Raw genomic sequence first — 21,131 nt, 5'->3', positions numbered from 1 at the left:
GACTAGCTCTCTACCTAATAGTGTTTGCACATTAGGTGAGTTGCGTGTGGGGAGCCTAATAACATCTATCAAATAGTTGATTGCACACATATAAACTATTCAGATACCAATGCCTTGTCTCCTAGTCCCCCAATCTCACAGCCAACTATCCTGAGCTAGATAGAATATTGCAGGCATTAGGAGCAAATTAAGTGAACCTGATTGAGGTAAATATATTGACAGACATTAAATTTGCCTATTACAGAAGACATGGGCAGTTGAACAAGTGTAGAGGGGCAAGTTCAAGAGTTTAGCGTGCCCACTATTAAATCTGATGCTGGGTGCCCCTTAGGCAGGTTGCTTGTATTTGTGCAGTCCATCTTCCCTTGTCCTATCAATTCATTTGAATCAGGTTCCCCAGATATTCAAGGGCTAATTTTTTCTTTGCCAAAATCCAACCCCTCCTTCTAATCAATATATACAGCAGGAGGTGGGGGTACAAGCAGGAATCTCAAACTCTCTGACTACTAGATAGATTATTGGTAGCCCACTCAGAATCCCATCATGTGATTGTCGCTTGTGATTTCAACTTCTCCTTTGAGTAATGGAGCGCAAGATCTGTCTAGCTCTGAGTATTCATTATGGGGGATTCCTGATCTCACTTCTCTGCTGAAAGAAACATCTCTGGAGAGACCTGCCATATGCTCTCGAACTTGTAGGCAGATTTCAGGTACAAAAGCAGTACGGTTGACCAGGCCTTCCAATTCCTTCCGGCCAAATGGAAAACAGTAGACCTGGCAGGGGGTGACCTCTTTGTGGCATTCATTGTTTTGGTGCCTAGGGGAACATTTTGGGAGGTTCTTCAAGGGATGGGATTCCCTTCTAATTTACTGCACAAAGTTATGCTCGAGTGAAATGTTACCAAGGTCCGGTGTGGCACAAGTGGGGAACTGACTGAGGCTTTCCCAGTTCAAGGTGTGCGCTAAGGTTGTGTTCTAGCACCAACCCTTTTTATTTTACACATTAACAATTGTGTTAGTTACCTGTTGAAATGTGGGGAGGGAGGCTGGGAGGCCTCCTGGGAGTTATGCGCTTTACAAATGTCCTTTTCCTTTCATTTTCATTTCATTCCCCTTCCCTGGCGGGCCACAAAATTCCAGCACTTTTCTTTGCAGATGACAATCCTGCTGGATTCAACCAGGAGGGTTCTACAGAACTTGATCGACATCTTCAACCAGTTCTGTCTAGAGTATGGTCTTGAAATTAATACCACCAAAACCATATTCATGACCTACTCAAGGAGAGAGAGGGAGAGGGGTGTCATCAGAGCGGGGAACGAGCCACTAGACAGGGTGCAGGAATTTGATTATTTAGGCATTTGGGGCCAGATGTAGGTAAATCCGATTTACCGACTCTTAAATACCGACTCATACCGATTCGGTATTTAAGAGTCGGTAAATTGGAAGGAGGCAGATGTAGGTAAAAAATTACCGATTCTATAAGAGTCGGTATTTACCGAATCGGTAAATACCGATTCTGTATTTCCCATTGAGTCCTATGGGCCTTGAAGCCCATAGGAATCAATGGGAAATACAGATTCGGTATTTACCGATTCGGTAAATACCGAATTCTGCAAGGGTGCAGGGGGTGTCACTTTGACACCCTCTAGCACCCCAATTCCGGTAAATTTACAGAATCGGTAAAATATAGGCCCCCTACATCTGGAAACCCTAATACCGGTCGGTAACGGCCGAATTCGGCCATTACCGACCGGTATTAGGGCTCCTACATCTGGCTCTTGGTTGGCAGAAGCAGGGTCCTGGTAATACTTAAAAAGCTCATTTGCGGTCAAACATAGAGCCGGGGCAATATGTAGGTTTGCTAAAAAGCCACCTGGGTGCCAATCCTGCCAGTTGTGGAAACTTACAAGGCCCAAGCAAAGGGTGCTGGCCTATATGGAGCTATATTAAGGTGTCATTGTAACATGGATGTTCTGAGTGCTGCTGAAAATCATTTTCTCAGAGTTTTTACCGGCCAAGAGAGGGGAACACCATTAGTACCATTCCCTTGGATCTAGGTATCCATGAAATAGCGGTGCTGGCTCGACTAAGACCATTGTCATACTGGATACGTTTTTGGAGTACCAATGAATTCTTTCACACAAGAGAGGGGTTGGCAGAAATTTTAAGAACGAAACAAACTGCAAAAATAAAATGGCCTTGTTTTGTGAAAAAGGCTTGGAGCGACCTGGCCCTGGAAAAAATGTTTGGGAAGAACCCCGTTGTGCAACCAGGGAATGCACAAATGGTGAAAAATACGGGTTTATGAGAAAGTTGCCGCTTGCACGAAGCACCAAAATCACATGGGTAGTTTAACCAGATAATTTCTATTACACAAATCCAACGACAAACCTGAGGAATATTTATATGCTCGGCACGTGCACTTATAGGGCCAGATGCACGATGGAATTTTGCATGCGCAAATGGGTTTTAGACCTGTTTGAGCATGCAAAAAATCTAAGGCCTATGTACTAACCCTATTTTGCTTGTCGCTAATTAAATAGTGACTCACAAAATAGGGTTAGCGACTCACTATTAGGAAGGGGCGTTCCAAGGGTGTCCCTTCCTAATAGCAAGTCTGAACCCTATGTAAGAATGTTTTGCGACCACAATCGCGGCTTAAAACACTTGCGGTTTACCACCCTCTTCAAGAGGGTGGTAAACTATTTGCAAACAGGAAGGGGTTCCCAGGTGACCCCTTCCCCTTTGTGAATGGGTGCACAAACAATTTTTCAGAGCAGGCGGTTGTCCCAGGTACCACTACCTGCCCTTAAAAAATGAAACAAAACGTTTCATTTTTAAAAATTTTAAATGCATCCCGTTTTCCTTTAAGGGAAACGGGCTGCATTTTTTTTTTAAAAACTGATTTAAAAGCAGTCCCAGACATGGAGGTCCAATGACCCCAGCAGGCCACCATCCCTGGGAGTGCTATCCATTCCCAACGGGGTCGCAATTTGCAACATCCTCATTAATATGCATGAGCCATGCAATTTGCGACCCCGTTGGGAATCGCAAGCAGTGTCTCAGACACTGTTGTACATTGGAAATTGCTACGTGCAAATTTTGACTCGCAATTTGGCTCACTTTGCGAGTCGCAATTTCCAATGCTCGTACATCTTGCCCACAGTGTATCTACAGTTTAGATATGGGATACTCCCGGTTGCAGCCTACAGTGCCTCTTGGGTGGGTGCAAAGTCAGGGTCACGCTATTGGCTTTGTTGCAAATCTGTTGTAGAAACAGTTGAACGTTTGTTATTTTTCTGTCCCCTGTATGCCAAAGCCAGAAGTAAGTGAATAGTGTGCATTTGTCACACCCTGAGCTTGGCGGAAAGAGGAGAAGCGTATAGAATTTGTAAGAAATGTGACACCTCAACAATAGCCGTAGTAGCTTTGTCAAAGTTTCTATACACAGGTTGGATAATGAGACAAAAGCTATTAAGTAACATGATGAGATGAGATTTAATGGGATCTGATGCTCTTTTGTTTATAAGGATTTTAACTTACTATTTATGGCTGTTTTATATATGTGGAAATCAGGTATACTTAGGTGCTACTGTTTTACATTTTTTACTTGTAATTACTTATATACTGTTGATAATGACCGCGCCCAGCGCCAGACCCCCTGGATCCCACGCTCACCACGACGCCAGACTCAGATACGATGCCGACTCCCTCCATGCACTCAACGCCGGCCAACACAACACCTGCTTCCAGGCCACCCCAAAACGGGCTCACGGACCCTTCTCCTGCCGCACCTGCAGCTTCACCTGCGACAGACCCGCCAAACCTCCTAGAACTAGACCCAACCACCTCTGCTGCATTCTGCTCAACACCCGCTCCGCAAGCAAACACGCAGTCGAGCTCTGGGACCTGCTCGACACCTTCGCCCCAGACGTGACCTTCCTCACCGAGACCTGGTGGAACGACTCCTCAGCACACGACATCGCCATAGCCATCCCGGACGGCTACAAGATCACCCGCAGGGACCGCACCAATGGAATCGGAGAAAGAATAGCCATCGCCTACAAGTCCACCCTCAAGGTCACCACCCACGCAGACGACACCCTCAACACCGCCGAACACCTGCACTTCCGGATCCACACCGACTCCAACACCACCCTCAGAGGAACACTCATCTACAGACCCCGGGCTCAGTTCACGACTCCATCGCCGACCTCGCCAGCACCCACGCACTCGCCTCCACGGACTACACCCTCCTCGGGGACCTGAATTTCCACCTCGAGAACAACGACGAAGCCAACTCCGCCACTCTGATCGAAAACCTCGCCAACCTCGGCCTCAGACAACTCATCACCGCACCCACCCACGCCGCAGGCCAGACGCTGGACGTCGTCTTCTCCACAAGCACCCACGTCGCCTTCGACCACACCTCCGAACCCCACTGGACCGACCACCGCTGCATCCACTTCACCTTCAAAAAACCAACCCCGCACCATCGCACCCAACAGCAGCCGGGCCGTCACTGGAACAAAGTCACCGAAGACAAGCTGATCACCACCCTCGCCCAGAACCCACCTATTGACCCCACCTGCCCGGACGCTGCAGCCCGCAACATTAGACAGTGGATCAACGACTGCACCAACACCATCGCCCCACTCAGGACAACCTCTTGACCACCAAATTCGCCTGCCGCAAGCTGAATAGAAAAAATGGCTCAACAAACGAACGCCAGAAAACCACACAGCCCACAAGGACGCCACCCGCAGACATCACCACCTCATCAGACTAGCCAAGAGATCCTCCTTCCAAGACCGCCTGGATAACAATGCACACAACAGCAAAGAGCTCTTCCGCATCGTGAAAGAACTCTCCAATCCCGACGCCAGCGCCAACGACATCCCGCCCTCACAAGAACTGTACGACTCACTGGCCATCTTCTTCCACCACAAGATCGCTGACATCCACGATGCACGACCCCACCACCCCCGCGATCACCAACAGTGCCAACCACCTGACCTCCTGGACCAACACCAACAACGACGAGACACGCAAGATCATGAACTCCATCCACTCAGGATCTCCGTCAGACCCCTGCCCACACCACGTATTCAACAAAGCAGACGCGGCCATCGCACCCCAACTACAGAAGGTCATCAACATCTCCTTTGAAAAAGTGATATTTCCGGAAAGCTGGAAGCACACCGAAATCAACGCCCTCCTCAAAAAGCCCAAGGCGGACCGCAAGGACCTCAAGAACTTCCCACCCATCTTCCTGCTCCCGTTCCCGGCAAAAGTCATAGAGAAAATCGTTAACACTCAAGACTGACCCGCCACCTCGAAGACAACAACATCCTGGACCCGTCCCAATCCGGATTCAGACGAAACTACAGCACCGAGACAGCCCTCATCGCCGCCACAGACGACATCACACGCCAACTGGACAACGGCGAAACAACAGCCCTCATCCTCCTGGACCTGTCAGCCGCATTCAACACTGTCTGCCACCGCACCCAAAAGGCGCGCCTCCAAGAAGCCGGAATCCAAGAGAAGGCCCTTGACTGGACCACGTCCTTCCTCTCCGGCAGAACTCAGAAGCCACCGACATCATCTGCGGCGTCCCCAGGGCTCATCCCTCAGCCCGGCACTGTTCAACATCTACATGGCCCCCCTCGCACAAGTCCGCCACCACAACCTCAACATCATCTCCTACGCCAACGACACCCAGCTTATCCTCTCCCTCACCAAGGCCCCCCACACCGCCAAAACCAACATTCACGAGGGCATGAAGGCCATCGCCGACTGGATGAAGAGCAGCCGTCTGAAACTGAACTCGGACAAGACGGAGGTCCTCATCCTCGGACCCACCCCCACAACCTGGGATGACTCCTGGTGGCCGACCACGCTAGGGACCGCCACCAACCGACCACGCACGCAACCTAGGATTCATCCTCGACTCCTCCCTCTCCATGTCCAAACAAAAAAACGCCATCTCCTCCTCCTGCTACAACACCCTACGCTTGCTCCACCGGATCTACAAATGGATCCCAACCGAAACAAGAAAAACGGTGACACAGGCCCTCGTCAGCAGCAGACTGGACTACGGCAACGCACTCTACGCCGGAATCCCAGCCAAACAACAACGGCGGCTACAACGCATCCAAAACGCCTCCGCCCGACTGATCATCAACGCTCCCCGCCGCAGCCACATCACCCCCCCTGAGAGACCTGCACTGGCTCCCCATCGACAAGAAGATCACCTTCAAGCTCCTCACCCACGCACATAAGGCACCCCACAACGCCGGACCAGCCTACCTGAACAGCAGACTCAGCTTCTACATCCCCACCCGCCAGCTCCGCTCCGCCAGCCTGCCCCTCGCAGATGTCCCCCGCATCCAACGCACGACCGCCAGCAGATCCTTCTCTTACCTCGCCGCCAAAACCTGGAACACACTCCCCACCCACCTACGTAAGACCCAAGACCTACTCACCTTCAGAAGACTCCTCAAGACCTGCCTCTTCAAGCAGCAGCAGCACCACCCAACCCCATCCCTCAGCGCCTTGAGACCCTCACGGGTAAGTAGCGCGCTTTACAAGTACCTTGATTGATTGATTGATTGATTGAATGACATTTTATTTCGAACTAGCAGTAAACTTGAGCTATTATGCTAATAATAAAGGTATTGAGGTCACCCTAAACCTGCTAACTTTTAGTAAGTGTACCATTACTTTCCTAGGATACGTGTGATGCTGCGCACGTCCTACTAACAAAACATACCTGATAGAATGGGTCCCGCATCAATAACCTCAGGCAGGTTAGCACTCTCAGAAAATGCACTGACGGGGCATGGCTGATCCACTCGCTGCAAGGAAAAGAAATGATGTGTTCAAATCATTTATAGTGGATGGCTGGGAATTGTAACATCTGCACATACAGTACTATATGTATCATAGAGATGCTAGGTATACTGGAGCCTATTGTACTGATGAGAGGATAAGGACAGTAGGCTACTGGACTGACTAAAGGGTATATACAGTAGACTGTTGTACTATAGAAGTACTGAAGAGATGTTATGTACATTGATTGTTTGGTGACATTGCAAATTCTAGTAGACTAGTGTACTGAACAGATTTTGGGTACAGTTTAATATTTTAAGGATGAGGCGATAAGTACAGCAGGCTCCTGTACTAATTTTGGGTACATTAGACTACTTAACTGCAGAGGTGCTAGCACATTAGACTATTGCAGAGTAGAGGTTCTAGGTACCAGAGACTATTGTGCTGAAGAGATGCTTGGTACAATAGATTATTGTTCTGTTACATTGCTAAGCACGATAGGCTATTTACTGGAGGTGTACTAGGTACAGTAGGCTTTTATACTGAAATGATTTTAGGTACAGTAGGATATTGTACTGAAGAGATTCAAGCTACATTAGAGCATTGCACGGTATAGAAGTTATGTGAATTAGACTTAACCAATAAGTAGCTACAGTGCTCTGAATGTACTGAAGAGATGCAAAGTACTGTAGACTGTTGCACAGATACGTTCCGGAGCAGAATATTGTACCAAAGAGATGCTAGATACAATAGGGTATTGTACTAAAAAGATTTAAAGTACTGTAGTCTATTGTAATGCTGTTAGGTACCGTACTCTACTGTGCTAAAAGAGAAGCTAAGTACAAACTAGGCCACACATTAAGAGGCTCATTAGGATAGCGGATTTTCTGCATCCTCTGGTCCGGCGGAAGCCACCGCCGGCCCGGAGGATGTGGAAAAACCGCAGCGGACCTACCAAAGACCCACCGCCACATTAGGATGGCTGGGGGGCCTTGGTTTCAGTCCACTGCTTTTCTGCCACGGTTGGCTTACAACCGCGGCGGAAAAGCTCTAATATGGTGGCGGTGTCTCTCAGACACCGCCAGCCATATTACGATGGGGTTTAAAACATGCTTTTCCGCGGCGGATTTTCCGCCGTGGAAAAGCATGTGGAACTTCACTGCAGGGGCCCGTTGCGGGCCCCCTGGGTGAAGGGCAGGTGGGGGGTACACATGGAGGGTACCTATGGTACCCCCTGCATTTGTATGCAGAAATCGGCAGGCACCGCACGGTGCCTGCCGCTTTCTGCATGCAAATGCATTGCATGCATTTTTACCATTGCGGCGGGTGCAGCTTGAAGCCGCACCCGCCGCAATCGTAAAAATAGAGGATGTGACCGCCAGGGTGGCGGTCACATCCTAATTTCACAGGAGGGAACTCCGCAGGCCATGCGGAGGTTCCCTCCTACTCAGGGGTCGCGGACGGACGCAAGTCCGCCCGTGATCCTACTGAGCCCCTAAATGTGCTTTTTCTGTCTCGCCTGGCGTTGCAGCACAAAGCGCTAGTCTCTCAGCGAGAGATTTTGTGGATGAGGGGTATTCAGAAAAGCACTTGAAGCCCCGCCCCTCATTTCCATTGGCATGTGTCACCATTTATGTTAAACAGTGGCCTGCCATTGGAAATGGGGTTTTGGAGCTGCTGCCCTTACGCCTTTTGGTCTGGCCCATCCGGACTGTCCCGTCTGCTTTGCGGGTGTCGCAAAGCAATTTCTTATCTTTATGGGGGCCATCAATTAGCCTGTCCTCAAGCGAGCACGCTTGTTTTCATCGCCATCTGTTTCTAATTAGCCTGTCCTGGAGCAAGCATGCTTCTTTTCATCTTGTTCTCCTCTACAATTATTCCTCGTACCTCTCCTGTTTCCCCATCACCCATCCAGCTCATACGGTCTTCTCAAATTTCTCCCCATTCCCTGTTTAGTCCTTCCCCTTTCCTCCGACTTCTACAGTTTCTCTCTCCCACTTTCCATTTCACATGCTTCCCATTTCTCCTCCCTCCCCCTCTACGGTAGCCACCCCTCCTATCCCGTGCAGGTGTTGTACCTTGCCCTCTGCTTCTCCCGCCCCCTGCGGCAGGTTAGTCCACTCACTCTGTGTTACCTTGCCTATCCTTGCACTGCCCTTGCCCTACATTGCCCTCAATGCAGAGGAGGGTGTGTGCTTTCCTTCGGACCCTGGTGTGGTGCTGCTTGGCCCGCTTCGTACCGTGGACCGTAGTCCACAGCGTTGGTGGGAGGCCACCGGTGTGAACAGGTGAGTGCGTCCGTGCGTCCTAAACCTGCGGGGGCAGTACAAGCAAGCCTCGCAGGACCCAGGAGGAACACGAGAGCCCATCGCTGGTGTAGTATGCGCACGCCCGTGCGTTTCCTACCACTGCATAGCAGGACTTCCTCGCAGAGAGCCATGCAATGGACTGTTTATCACAGGGTGTACACATGTGCGCACGCGCCTCAGCAATTTCATTGAGAAAGCGCAGCAAAGCCGCCAGTGTGTGTATCTCTTTGTCTATAGCATAGTCCAGTGGCCGGCACATGGGCAAATGGGCGAGTGTTAGTTTGTGTGTGTTTCTGCAGACGCAGTACTGACAATCAGAAACCCAGGAGAGCCCTGTAACTGCATTGGACTAACGTGTGACTGAGAGCCCATGTTTGCCTGGGGAGCAGCTTAGCAATGGACTAGAGCAAGTGCTGTTTGTATGTGCCTTTTCACAAAGCATTACTGATAAAGGATCACACTGCGGACACGTTAAGTGCAGTAACCATTTAAGCAGACAGTTTATGAAACAACACAAAGGTAAATGCAGAGCTGTTCAAAGGTACCAGTGTACTAACAAGCATTTGCAATGCAATAGGTCTCGCATTTACGCAAGTTTGAGCTATTGGCATTGTAAATGACAATGCCTTTTATTTATGTTTTGATTTTTAAAACATAAAATAAAAGGCATTGTCATTTACAATGCCAATAGCTTAAACTTGCGTAAATGCAAGACCTATTGCATTGCAAATGCTTGTTTTTACTGGTCACCCCACTACCAACATCAGTAGCCATCTTCAATTTCAATGAACTGATCATATGGATATTTGAATCTCCCTTTATCAGATGACCGCCCCCCTCCCATCATGCCTCTGGCCCTGTGTCCATATCAAACTTGAGCGGAATTAGATTTGTCTAACTTTTCAAATAAACTGCTGAGTGCCTATCCTTGTATTAGTTACCTCGTGGACGGATGGATGACAAGACAAATAAAGAAAAACAAAAAAACACTTACCGGACGCTCCTCTCCACTGCAGGCACAGGCACGGCGGCCAATCCTGATGCTGCTTTTGTGATGCAGGCAACATGAGAGCAGCGCCCGGACTGGCCTTGGTGCCCTTGATTTGTGCTCCCCATAAGATTGGGAGCCTGTGACTGCTCTCTCCAACCCAGCAACGCAGCTCAGTCAGAGGACTACAGTGGGTAATAATGCGGACTGTGATGTATAAAGTTGGATGTGGGGGGGCGGTTGGTTGGGCAGAGACTGCATGTGCTCTTGTTATACTGTTGACGTTGATATTAATTGCTGCGTGCACAGGTAGATTCAAAATCTCAAATAAAATGTGCCATTAATAAAAAACAAGAAATATCAGCAATTCTTAAAAATGCATTTCTCATTTTAGTCAAAGCTGAAAAGATATCCAATGTTCAAAAAGCTTCTGCAGTTAGAGTTTTGCAGAGACTGATTCACATGGGCTTTTTAGCTCTTGCTATGGACATGGACAGCTTAAGTAGTCTGGCAGAGATCATGTTACTAATATTTTTTATTTTAATTTTTTTATTAAATCTCTTTATTAACAGATAATTGATCCACTTTGAGAGAGAGAGAGTGAGAGAGAGAGAGAGAGAGAGACGCTTAGGTCAGACTACTTCATTCAGGCACTGGCTTTCATTGTTTGCCATTGCTTGGATGTGCTGTCCATAAAACCACAACGTTTTGTGGATTGTTACATAGACTCGTTTGTGCTTCTTCTGGTGCGAAAGTACCTCTTTTGATAGACTGCAAAAGCAATATGAGATGTAGCTTGTGATTCTGTATCAGTGTGTGTTTTTTTTTGTCAAAGGTGTATTTATTGATTTCAGAACCAGAGAAAAGAACAATAAGGAGACACAAGCGACAGATATCAATGATTCCCACACAGGGGACTCCGAGGTTGCCCTCACAATAGCCTACGGGAATACAATATGCAAAAGCTGCAAAGTCAATGTGAGGTCAAAGTCCCTTCGTAACAGTGGAACAATCGAGGCTAATTCCGGGGCCCACCAGTTGCTAATCGCTACAAGAAGCGGAATTCCAGCAGGCCAAGCTTCCAGCCCGGTAAGCATCTGCACCGGAGTCCCCCATAGTCCGCTTCCAGCTGCCGAATAGTGTCACACAATAAAAAAAAAAGAAAAAAAAGGGTCAACAATCCCCAACTGAACCCCCCCCCCTCCCCACCCCTCCCCGTGGTGGCGACCAACCTCACAATCGTACCAGGATGTACACACCCCGCCAATCAGATCTGAAATAGATGTAGCGCCCTCAGTGCTGAAGGACATACTGCTGACGGAAGGCCTCAAGAAAGAAATCGGACCAAGGGGCCCCATTTAAACAAGAAGTTCTTAAAGTTACCTAGAAATATATCAGACACCCACTCCAGACTCAGTAAGCGCCACAACCGCGCATGCCACAAGGAGGTCGCCGGCGCCTCCGGCTTCTTCCACGCCGCCGCCAGCGTCAATTTAGCGGCTCCGAGGCAAAGCCAAATAATCCGTTTGTCGGCTCTAGTTTGGTGCTCCAACATCGGGTCACGAAGTCCCAACAGGACATAGTCCATGGACTCCGGAATCGGATACCCCACCACCTCCTTAATGTCGGCTAGTATCTCCGACCAGAAAGGCTTGATGGCTGGACATTCCCACCATATATGGCGGAAATCTCCCAAGAAGCCGCAGCCCCGCCAGCACCTGTCCGAGGACGATGGGAATATGCGATGTAACTTGGACGGATACAGGTACCAGTCATACATAAGTTTCAAATGAGCCTCCCTAAGATCTATCGAATGGTTATGAGCTTTGATATCTCGCCATAACCCCGCCCATTCGCCGTTCGAGATGTCCCTTCCAAGACAAGTCTCCCAGTGCTCCATATAACGGGGCCTTGGGAATATGACAGTGTCCAGGAGTAATCTATACAAGAAGGAGATCGTCCCTTTCATACCAGAAGTACGAACGATAAATGCCTCGAAGGGCGTCAGCTGCCTCGTGGCCGCCTCCCGCACCTCCGGCGAAGTAGCCCAGTGCATGAGCTGAATATGATGGAATCGTTCAGTGGGTGGGACACCATAGTCCCTCATGCAGTTGTGGAAGGTAAGGGGCTCCGCCCCATGGAACAGATGAGTAAGCACTCTACAGCCCCCCTCGCTCCAAAGTGTAAACGGTCCATCTCGCACTGCCGGCGGGAAGGACGGATTCCTGTGTATTGGGGTAAATGGTGATGGAAAGGTGGTCCAGCGTTCATCGCAACTGACCGTGTCCCAGACTTTCAGGACAGTGCTAGTGGGAGTGCATATATAGGCATTCTTAGGCCGATCAGCTTTAGGCTTCCAGGCCAAGTCCCAAATGGACCTCCCAGCCACACTGCGTTCCATGTGTAGCGAATGCTTCTCCGAGAGGGGCTGTGACCATTCTACCAGTACCCTCAATTGCGCAGCCTTATAGTATAAATGCATGTCGGGGAAACCCACTCCCCCCTTCACCCGCGGCCGTCGAAGTACAGCATACGAAAGCCGCGCACGGCCTCCCTGCCACACAAATTTCAACATCAGGGTCTTTAGGCGTCGGAAGAAATCCAAGTCCACAGGTATGGGCAGAGCCTGGAAAAGATACAAGAATTTGGGCAGGAGCACCATCTTGATCGCGTTTACGCGACCGAGCCAAGAAATGAATTTCGGCTTCCATTTTTCCAGCTCCCCACGGACCGCCGCCAACGCAGGGGGGAAGTTAGCTGCGAACAGCCCACCCAGGGTGGGGGTTAATCTAATACCAAGATACAGCAAAGAAGAAGATGACCACGAGAGGGACGTAAGCGTTCGCACATGGTCCACTTCGTCAGGTGGAAGAGTCAGATTCAAAATGTACGACTTATCCATGTTAACTTTAAAACCCGCAACCTTCTCGAATTCAGAGAGAACCGCGTGAACATGAGGTAGCGAGCGGGCCGGGTCCCCCAACGACAAGAGAACATCATCCGCGAACAGTGAAATCTTATGTTGTTTACCGGTGAAAGGAAGGCCGGCGATCTGTTCCCTCTCCCTAATAGCAAGGGCCAGAGGTTCTATGCTGAGAGCGAAGAGAAGCGGGGAAAGAGGGCACCCCTGCCGCGTGCCGCGGGAGTGGGGAAAGCAGGCAGATCTATGCCCGTTAACCAACACCCTAGACACGGGCCGATCATAATTAGCCCGAATCATCGTCATGAATTGAGGGGAGAACCCAAAAGCCTCCAGTGTTAAGTTCAAGAACCCCCAATCCACACGATCGAAAGCCTTCTCCGCGTCCAGACCTACCAGTACGGCAGGTATGCGAAACCGGTCGGCCTTTTCGATCAGATGCATCACCCGGCGCAGATTGTCATGGGTTTTCCGCCCTTTGATAAACCCAGATTGGTCCGGGTGGACAATGGCCGGCATCAGATCCTGGAGCCGTTTTGCAAGAATCGAAGAGTACAGTTTGGCATCCAGGTTAAGGAGTGCTATCGGACGGTAGGAGGTGCACTGGGTGGGATCCTTCCCTGGCTTGGGGAGAATGGTGACCAAAGCCTCGGCCATCGATCCCGAGGTCCGCCCCTCAACAGCCATGGCGTTGAAGAGGATGACCAAAAAATCAAAGAGTTCCCCCGCAAACGACTTGTAAAACGAGGCCGTGTACCCGTCAGGGCCCGGGGCCTTGTGGAGTTTCAGAGCTTTGATAGCGTCCATCACCTCCTCCCTTGAGATAGGGGCCGAGAGAAGCTCATTCCACTCCCTGGAGACCTGTGGTATAGGGAGGCTAGCTAGGAAAGCAGATTGAGCAGCTCGATCCAGGTCCTCTCCTCCATACAGATCAGCATAGAAGCGGCCAAAGATAGCAGCCTTGTCTATATCCCTATGTTGGTCCTTCCCTGCCCCATCCTTAATCCCCCCTACATACTCACGCTCCCGTTTATCTCGAAGCTGTCTCGCAAAGTGCCTCCCCACCTTGTTCCCCAGCGAGTAAGAAGTCCTCCGCAGCCGCAGGAGTGTGAATTCAGCCCTGTTATTATAGTGAGCCCGGAGCTTCCCCCGGACCGCAGTCAAAGGCCGCAGGGTCACCCGGGACGGGTTAGCTTTATGAGCCTGTTCCAACACTGCTAGTTCAGACTCTAGAGCCTCACGTTCTTTCCTCCTTTGCCTATTAAGATTAGCATTAAGGCTTAGGCAGGTACCCCGCAGCGAGGCCTTACAGGCATCCCAAGTGGTATACACCGAGGTGTCTGAAGGCGGGTTAAGCTCCAGGAAGTCCCGAGTCAGTGCCTCGGGGAAATACCATTTCTTCCATCCGTCACCCCCCATCGACCACTGCAACCCTAGCACGACCAAGCTGTGGTCCGACACTGAGAGTGGGAAGATGCTGGAAACCTGGGTGTCCCCCCGCAGTGCTTGGCTTATAAAGATATGATCAATTTCGGGAGTAAGACAAATGAACGTGGGAGAAATAGGTGTAGTCCCTAGACTGGGGATACAGGAAACGCCAACTATCTATCAGCCCCAGTTCCCCCACCCGCCGCTGCGTCTCAGTGGAAAAGACCCCAGCCCCCGATCTTTGCGTGCACGAGCTATCCAGCACTTTGTCCCACACCATATTGAAGTCCCCCAATAGGAACAGCTGGCCCTCCATGAACTCCCCCACCTTCTCCAACAGTGTCTGCAGGAAGCCGTTCTGTGAAGCACTGGGCCCATACACCACCACAAAAGTGCACATACGTCCATACAGCAACCCCTTCACCATCAGCCATCGCCCCTCCTTATATCCGTTCACCCCCACCGGTTGGAAGTGGAGGGACGCCCGAAACAAAAGGGCCACCCCCCTGTGCTTAGTGGAAGCGGACGCCCTGTATATAAGAGGAAAGTGTCGGTGCCGAAGCCTGAGCTCGTCTTTCCTGGCTAGGTGAGTCTCCTGAAGACCCACCACATCTAGGTGATGGTCCGCTAGATACTTCCACACCTTCTGCCGCTTCTGTGGGGAATTAAGCCCCTTCACGTTCCAGGTGCCTATACTAATAGTCATGACAAATCAGGAAACAGCCCCCGCTCCAGGATAGTGACAGCCGAGGACGGGGACCTCCTACCTCTCCACCCGGGGACCCAGCCAACCCCCCTCTGTCACCCCCACCCCCGCCCCCAACCACCCATCACACCCCTCCCCACACTACCAGCACGCCTTCCTCAATTAAGAGCACACCAAGCCCAACCCCCGAAAACTGAGTCTTAGGAGTAAGATGCAGAGCAGAAACCCACCCCCCCTCGCAGCACCCCACACACACATCCAACGGTCGCCACCACCGGACCCCGTCCCCCCCCGTAAGCCCCAACGCCCCCATCTTGTCCCCCAGCCCCAGAACCCCCCACCCCAGTCCCCCCCAAAAAACAGAGAAACAACGAAACACAACTCAAGGCACTGAACCTTAACCTCGTAGTCATCAGTTCCAGCAGGACACAGTTCGGAAGTCCCTCACTGGACTGGAATCGGGCCGGGGTGTCAACCTGGCGACCCCCAGGTCCAAGGTCCGGGGTGTCTCCTCCAAAAGTACAAACGAACCCCGGGGACCTCAGGGCAAGAGCCCCTCCGACGCCATGCAATGGAACCGGGGTCATGCCGCCCCAGAGCTCGTCTGGGAATCCGCCATAGTGACTGAGGCCACCGAAGCCACCGCGGCCCCTCTCTCCTGCTCACTAGTCGTAGGATCCGGTCGTCGCCGCTCTGGTGAAGGGCCCACTCTGTGCCAGGAAGAAGAGCGACGCCGCCTCCGTGATGGCGAGCCGCGGGCCTCCTGAGAAGGGTCAGCGTCCTCGATGCCCAGAAGATCCTTCGCCGCCTGCAGGGAATTGATCTGCCTCAGCCTATTTTCCCATCGAAATATAATCCGGAAAGGATGGCCCCACGAATAGGAGACCCCGCGTTCCCGGAGGAAGGCGGTCACAGGCCGGAAGTCCCTCCGCTTCTGCAATGTCGTTGCTGCCAGGTCCTGGTACAGCTGCGGGCGGTCGTCTCTAAATTGCAAGGAGGAGATGGTTCTAGCTTTCCTCAGAATCCTCTCCTTCAGCTGAAAGTCATGCACACAGACGAGGATATCCGGAGGCGGGCCCCCACCCCGTCTGGGCAACCCCACTCTATGAACTCTGTCCATCTGAATGTCACGCATCTCTTCATCCTCCAGAATCTTCAGAAACAGGGCCTGGACGTACCCACACAGGTCCCCCGCTTCACCGTCCCACGGCACCGCTTTGATACGAATGTTATTTCTCCTAGAACGGTTCTCCAAGTCCTCCGCGTGGGTTTGCAGATCCAAATTCTGCTCTGTGAGGCGGATGATGTCCTGTTGGAGCTGGTGTACATCATTCGCCATGCTCAGATCGTGGTCCTCCAGCGTCGCCACCCTTTCACCAATCCCATCCACGTCTCTCCTCACCTCCCGGAGGTCCAAGGCCAACTGCGTACGGAGTTCGGAGATGTCATCTTTAATAGAGGTGAAGAGCTCCGTCATGAATGCCTTAGTAGCAGGCGCCTTGTCGTCCGACTGCTTTGAGGATCCACTGGCACCTGGTGAGGCTGGCTGTTGCGACGATTTAGAAGCACCATCTTTCAACATTTTCCCCCTGCGCTGCGAGGAGGACATGGCGACCGCACACGGCCGCGAGGAACCGCAGCACTCCTGTCACAAGACTCCGATGCGGCCGTAACTGGGGGATTGTACACCAGGCAAAGCGAGTCTCCGTCCCAGCTTGTCCTTTCAGCGACGCGGCCTCACCCTCCCCTGGGCGACCACGGGTCGGCCAGCGCAGCGAGCACCCGATGACCTCACCAAACCCTGAAGCAGACAAGGGGTGGCAAGGCCCACTCCACGAAGTCGGCGCCCAGCCCGCAGGATGCGTGTGAGGGCTTTAGGGCCAGTTCCCCTGCTAGCAGCCAATTCCAGGGGCAGGCAGGGCCGGACCGCCGAGTGCTGCGAAGTAAGGCCCCTCCAAAATGGCGCCACGTGTGAGTCTGGTGATTGCGTCCCCCTCTCCGGCGGGCGGCAGCGGCCAGCCCACTCGGTCCGGCCTCCGTGCCCCCCCGTACCAGTTCTACCGCCTCACAGGGGAGCCAATGCTCGGGTCCAAAGATGCAGGGATGCTGACAAGGCCCCCCGGGAGCTTCAGGCCAGGTCTGCAGTAAAGCCGAGGGTAGGGCCCGCCACCAGGACAGTCCAGCAGAGGCAGCGTCCCGCCCTACCGCCACCGCAGGTACTGCTCACCCTCCGTCCGTTCCAACTCACCCTGCGTACCGCAGCACGGGAGCAGCGTCACCCAAGGACTCCCAGCCAGTATGTCCCTGCCGGGCCCGGCCCACGTGAGCTCCGCTTCACCCTGCAGCCTCGGCCAGTATCGCCGACTCCGTCCTCTGATCCGCCTTGTGGTCCGCTCCCCTGTAGGCCAGGCACTCCTACTGTCCCCACGAGCAGCAATGGTGGGTCGTCAGCTCTCAGCGGTCCCCCGCTGGCCAAGCGCCGCCCAGTTCGGGCCCGGCTCCCGATCACGCAAGGCCGCTGCCGCCCAGGCCCCAGCCCGGCTCCACTCCAGCAGGCTCCGGCGGGCTCCCAGTCACCCCCGACCGGTACAGCCGATGCCTAGTCAGGATCACTCCCGTTGTCAGCAGTACCGCCGGTGAAGCCAGCACTCTGCTCCCGCTAGGGTTGACGCGGGAACACCAGTTATCGGCGACCTCCTCCGAGACCAGGGACCGCTCCGTCCCGGGCCGGCCCCCTGGACACGCAAGTCAGCTGCTGCACAGGCCGCGACTCGGCTCCTCGCTGCCGGCCGCTACAGGCTCCGATTCCCCCCGCTGACGGCACCGGAGCACTCCTCCAGGGATCTGCAGCCTCCGCCGTCGAAATGACTCCGGTCAGCACTCCCGGGACCCCGTTATCTGGTGCTATGTTGGTCTGGCGTCGGAGAGGCTCTAAGAAGCGTCCTACTCCGACGCCATCTTCAGTGTGTGTTTTTTGATAACATTTTAACTGACCGGTTCTTGCTTTTTTAATTTGTGGCAGGCTAAGGCTATTCACTAATTACGTGTACAAAACAGGGAGCGACCCCACTGGCCAAGATTTATAATTTTGTTGCATATACATTTGATTTGTAAATAACATTTGAAAACTATGGGACACTAAGGGCATCATTAGGATGGCGGGCGGACATCCTCGTGTTAAAAGGGTTCGCATGTAAGAAATGGGGTTACCCAAATCTCTAAGGGGGTAGCATGGAACCAAGCGGGCAGGCCAAACTACGGAGGACATGTGAAGCACTCACGCAGTACCCACAGTCAACACACCAGGCGCACCACAAAAGAGGCAGGACACCAGTTTAAGTTGGCGAATTAAGAAGTTTAGTATCTCCAACCTGCAAAACAAAAATGCATCAACAGTGGTATCATAACACGGCGCCAACTGGCATCAGAGCCAAGTGTATCAAGGGCATTATTTACATGGGAAGTAAGGGCTGAGTCGGTAAGTCCATGCTGAAATAAAGAAGGATGTTTACATAGTCATAAAACCTGGGGTCACAATGGCGGGGCCAACTTAGGCTCTCTTCCTTGGCAGTTTAACGCCAACCCAACCCCTGTAAAGAAAAACTTTGTGGCATCACAGTAAATCCCAACAAACAGGAACACCTGTAATAAAATCAGCAGTGGGATATAACCAGGGGCCTGGAAGCACACATCAGGCCAGCACCTGGACAGAACACCTGTATTGGCGTCTCCTGTGAGCAGAGCATAAATCACCTAACGTTAACATCAGGTAGGGGCCATACTTCTGGACCAAGAACACCTGTAATAAAACAGCAAGGCTTCCTCTACCATAAACCTAGGGGTATCAAACATCAGGCGGAGCAGGCCTAAATCAAGGGGCAGAAACCCATCAATATACATTGGCATCCGTCATTAGCCATCAGACATCCCCAATCCTGGGAAGGGGACACAGTACGCTAGGCACCCTGCTTTAGCATAAGGCTTGGCCCTAACTTGGGAGGTCAGGCAGGTAGCAGTAACATAAACACTAGGCCCGAATCACATTGAACCTGGTGGGGGCACTTATGCATTTAACATGGGCCTGACTCTAGGCCTATGAACCTCAACCTAGGGCAAACCCTCCTGGGGGCATCAACGTATAGTTGGGATGTCAGGCCTAAACATTTCAGGGAACATCAGGCAACAGGTGAAAAGGTTCACTTCTATAGGCATATCACCTGGCTTTCTGTATCCAACATTTCCCTGCGGGCCCCTACAACATTCTACATTTCCCCCGTGGCATCTATGATTAACCGGGGTCTCTGTAGGCAGTTCAGCGGGGCCTAACTGGCATCCTGGGATTCTGAGGCAGCAGTCGCTAGCAGCCTTTATCCGGTTTCTGGGCACTTGAGCCCCTATCAGTCAACAGAGGGGGGGGCGGACACCGACCATGTGTCCTGTTGCCCTCTCCACCCTCCACTCAGTATACTTAAGGCCCCACTCACCGGCTGCTCCCAGACTCTTTCCTCTCGGGGACCTCAGCAGGCGCGGGGCTTCACCAGAGGAAGGGCAGGCACCGACAATGTGCCTCGATGCCCCCTCCTCTCTCACGACGACAGTCAGGCCCCTCCTTCCTCACGGGGGCCCGGGACTTAAAGGTAGCCTCCACGAGGCTTCAGGCCCCAAACAGGGGCTCTATTCAGCTTCGAGGAGGAGGGGCAGGCACCGGCAATGTGCCTCGAGGCCCTCCCTCCCCTCAGGCCTCTCCTCGCAACACTCGGGGCACTCCTCCCCGGCGGAGGCACCTGGGCCCCTCTTGCTCACGGGGGCCTGGGGGTTTCAACACGCCTCTGGGCGGCCCAATCGGGGCTCCCTCGTCCTCACGGGAGCCCCGCAGTCTCTCTGCTCCTCCGGCCGCCTCACTCACCGGCTCCTCACTAAGGGGCTCGGGGTGGTCTCCCGCTCCGGTCACTTCTCCCGGGGCTCCCTCCTCTGCACTGGGGTCCCGCAACGCCACCGCTTCACCCGGGTCCCCCTCCTCCCTCACAGGGACCCGGGGCTTAGGCTCGGCTCCTCTCCTCTGGCTGCCGGCCGGCAGCCAATCCCTGCGCGGCCTTCCAGTGGCACGGCCGCGCAGGCCAATCCGTGCGCGGCGTGGCTGGGGGCGTGGCGGAAGACGTCATCGGCGCCCCAGCCACGTGATGCGGGTCAGGCCGGCTTCAGGGCCTAGCGCGGCCCTTTCTTCACATCGGCGGCCCTCTCCTGGCACCGGGGGCCGCCGCGACGATGCCGAACACGGCTGGGGGTCTCCTTGGCGGCGCCGGGCCGCGGCGGTGACGACAGCAACAATAAGGGGTAGGCTACCTTCTATTTAATTATTTAATTATATGGCGGACAGCGCGCCAAAACGAGGGTAGGCTCCCCCAGCTCGATTCTCCTCACAGTGCCCTCAGGCCACACGGCGCGATTCTCCTCAGCAGATGGCGCTATTCACAGCGCACTGCTCTTCCCTGGGCCCACAGCTCTCAGCTCCTTTCTCAGGCCATGCAGAGGGGGCAGGAATTTAGCACTTCTCCAGCGCTTCAACACACAGCGCTATGCAGGGCACAGTTCGAGTTTCTAGCGCTTCACAATTGTAGTGCTTCCCCAGCTGTACAGTTCAGATCAGCGCTTAACTTCACCCAGCGCTTCTTCCCAATTATAGCGCTTGACAGGCAGTGCCTTACAAGGGGTGACAGTTCCTAGGGGCATACTCTTCCCCAGATGGTGCTTTGAAGGGGGCCACAGCTTCACAAGGGGGCGGACAGTCCCACAGCAGTTCCTCAGGGGCACACTCCTCACCTCCTGGGCGCTTCTTCACGCAGCGCTGGCGTGGTATCCGGTCCAAACAGCTTCAGTGACCTAGGTAGGGGCCCTCCCTTGTCAGGGGCCCATGGGGACAGCAGAGGGGGGGTTTCTAGGGGTGCAG

The 21,131-nt window shown here is 52.9% G+C and overlaps 1 protein-coding gene across 1 annotated transcript in view; it reads right to left on the bottom strand.

Annotated features, from left to right (window-relative positions):
* Positions 1–21,131, bottom strand: part of NEK10 (NIMA related kinase 10) — a 1,232,468-nt gene that overhangs the window by 1,100,256 nt on the left and 111,081 nt on the right. Inside the window, exon 6 of the mRNA XM_086942130.1 lies at positions 6,775–6,859. Coding sequence (XP_086798256.1) covers positions 6,775–6,859 — 85 coding nt within the window. The remainder of the gene's footprint in view (positions 1–6,774; positions 6,860–21,131) is intronic.

Source organism: Lissotriton vulgaris, chromosome 10 (assembly GCF_964263255.1).
Source record: "Lissotriton vulgaris chromosome 10, aLisVul1.2, whole genome shotgun sequence".
In the NCBI taxonomy this organism is placed as follows: Eukaryota; Metazoa; Chordata; class Amphibia; order Caudata; family Salamandridae; genus Lissotriton; species Lissotriton vulgaris.
This window is presented reverse-complemented; position numbering and strand designations above follow the sequence as displayed.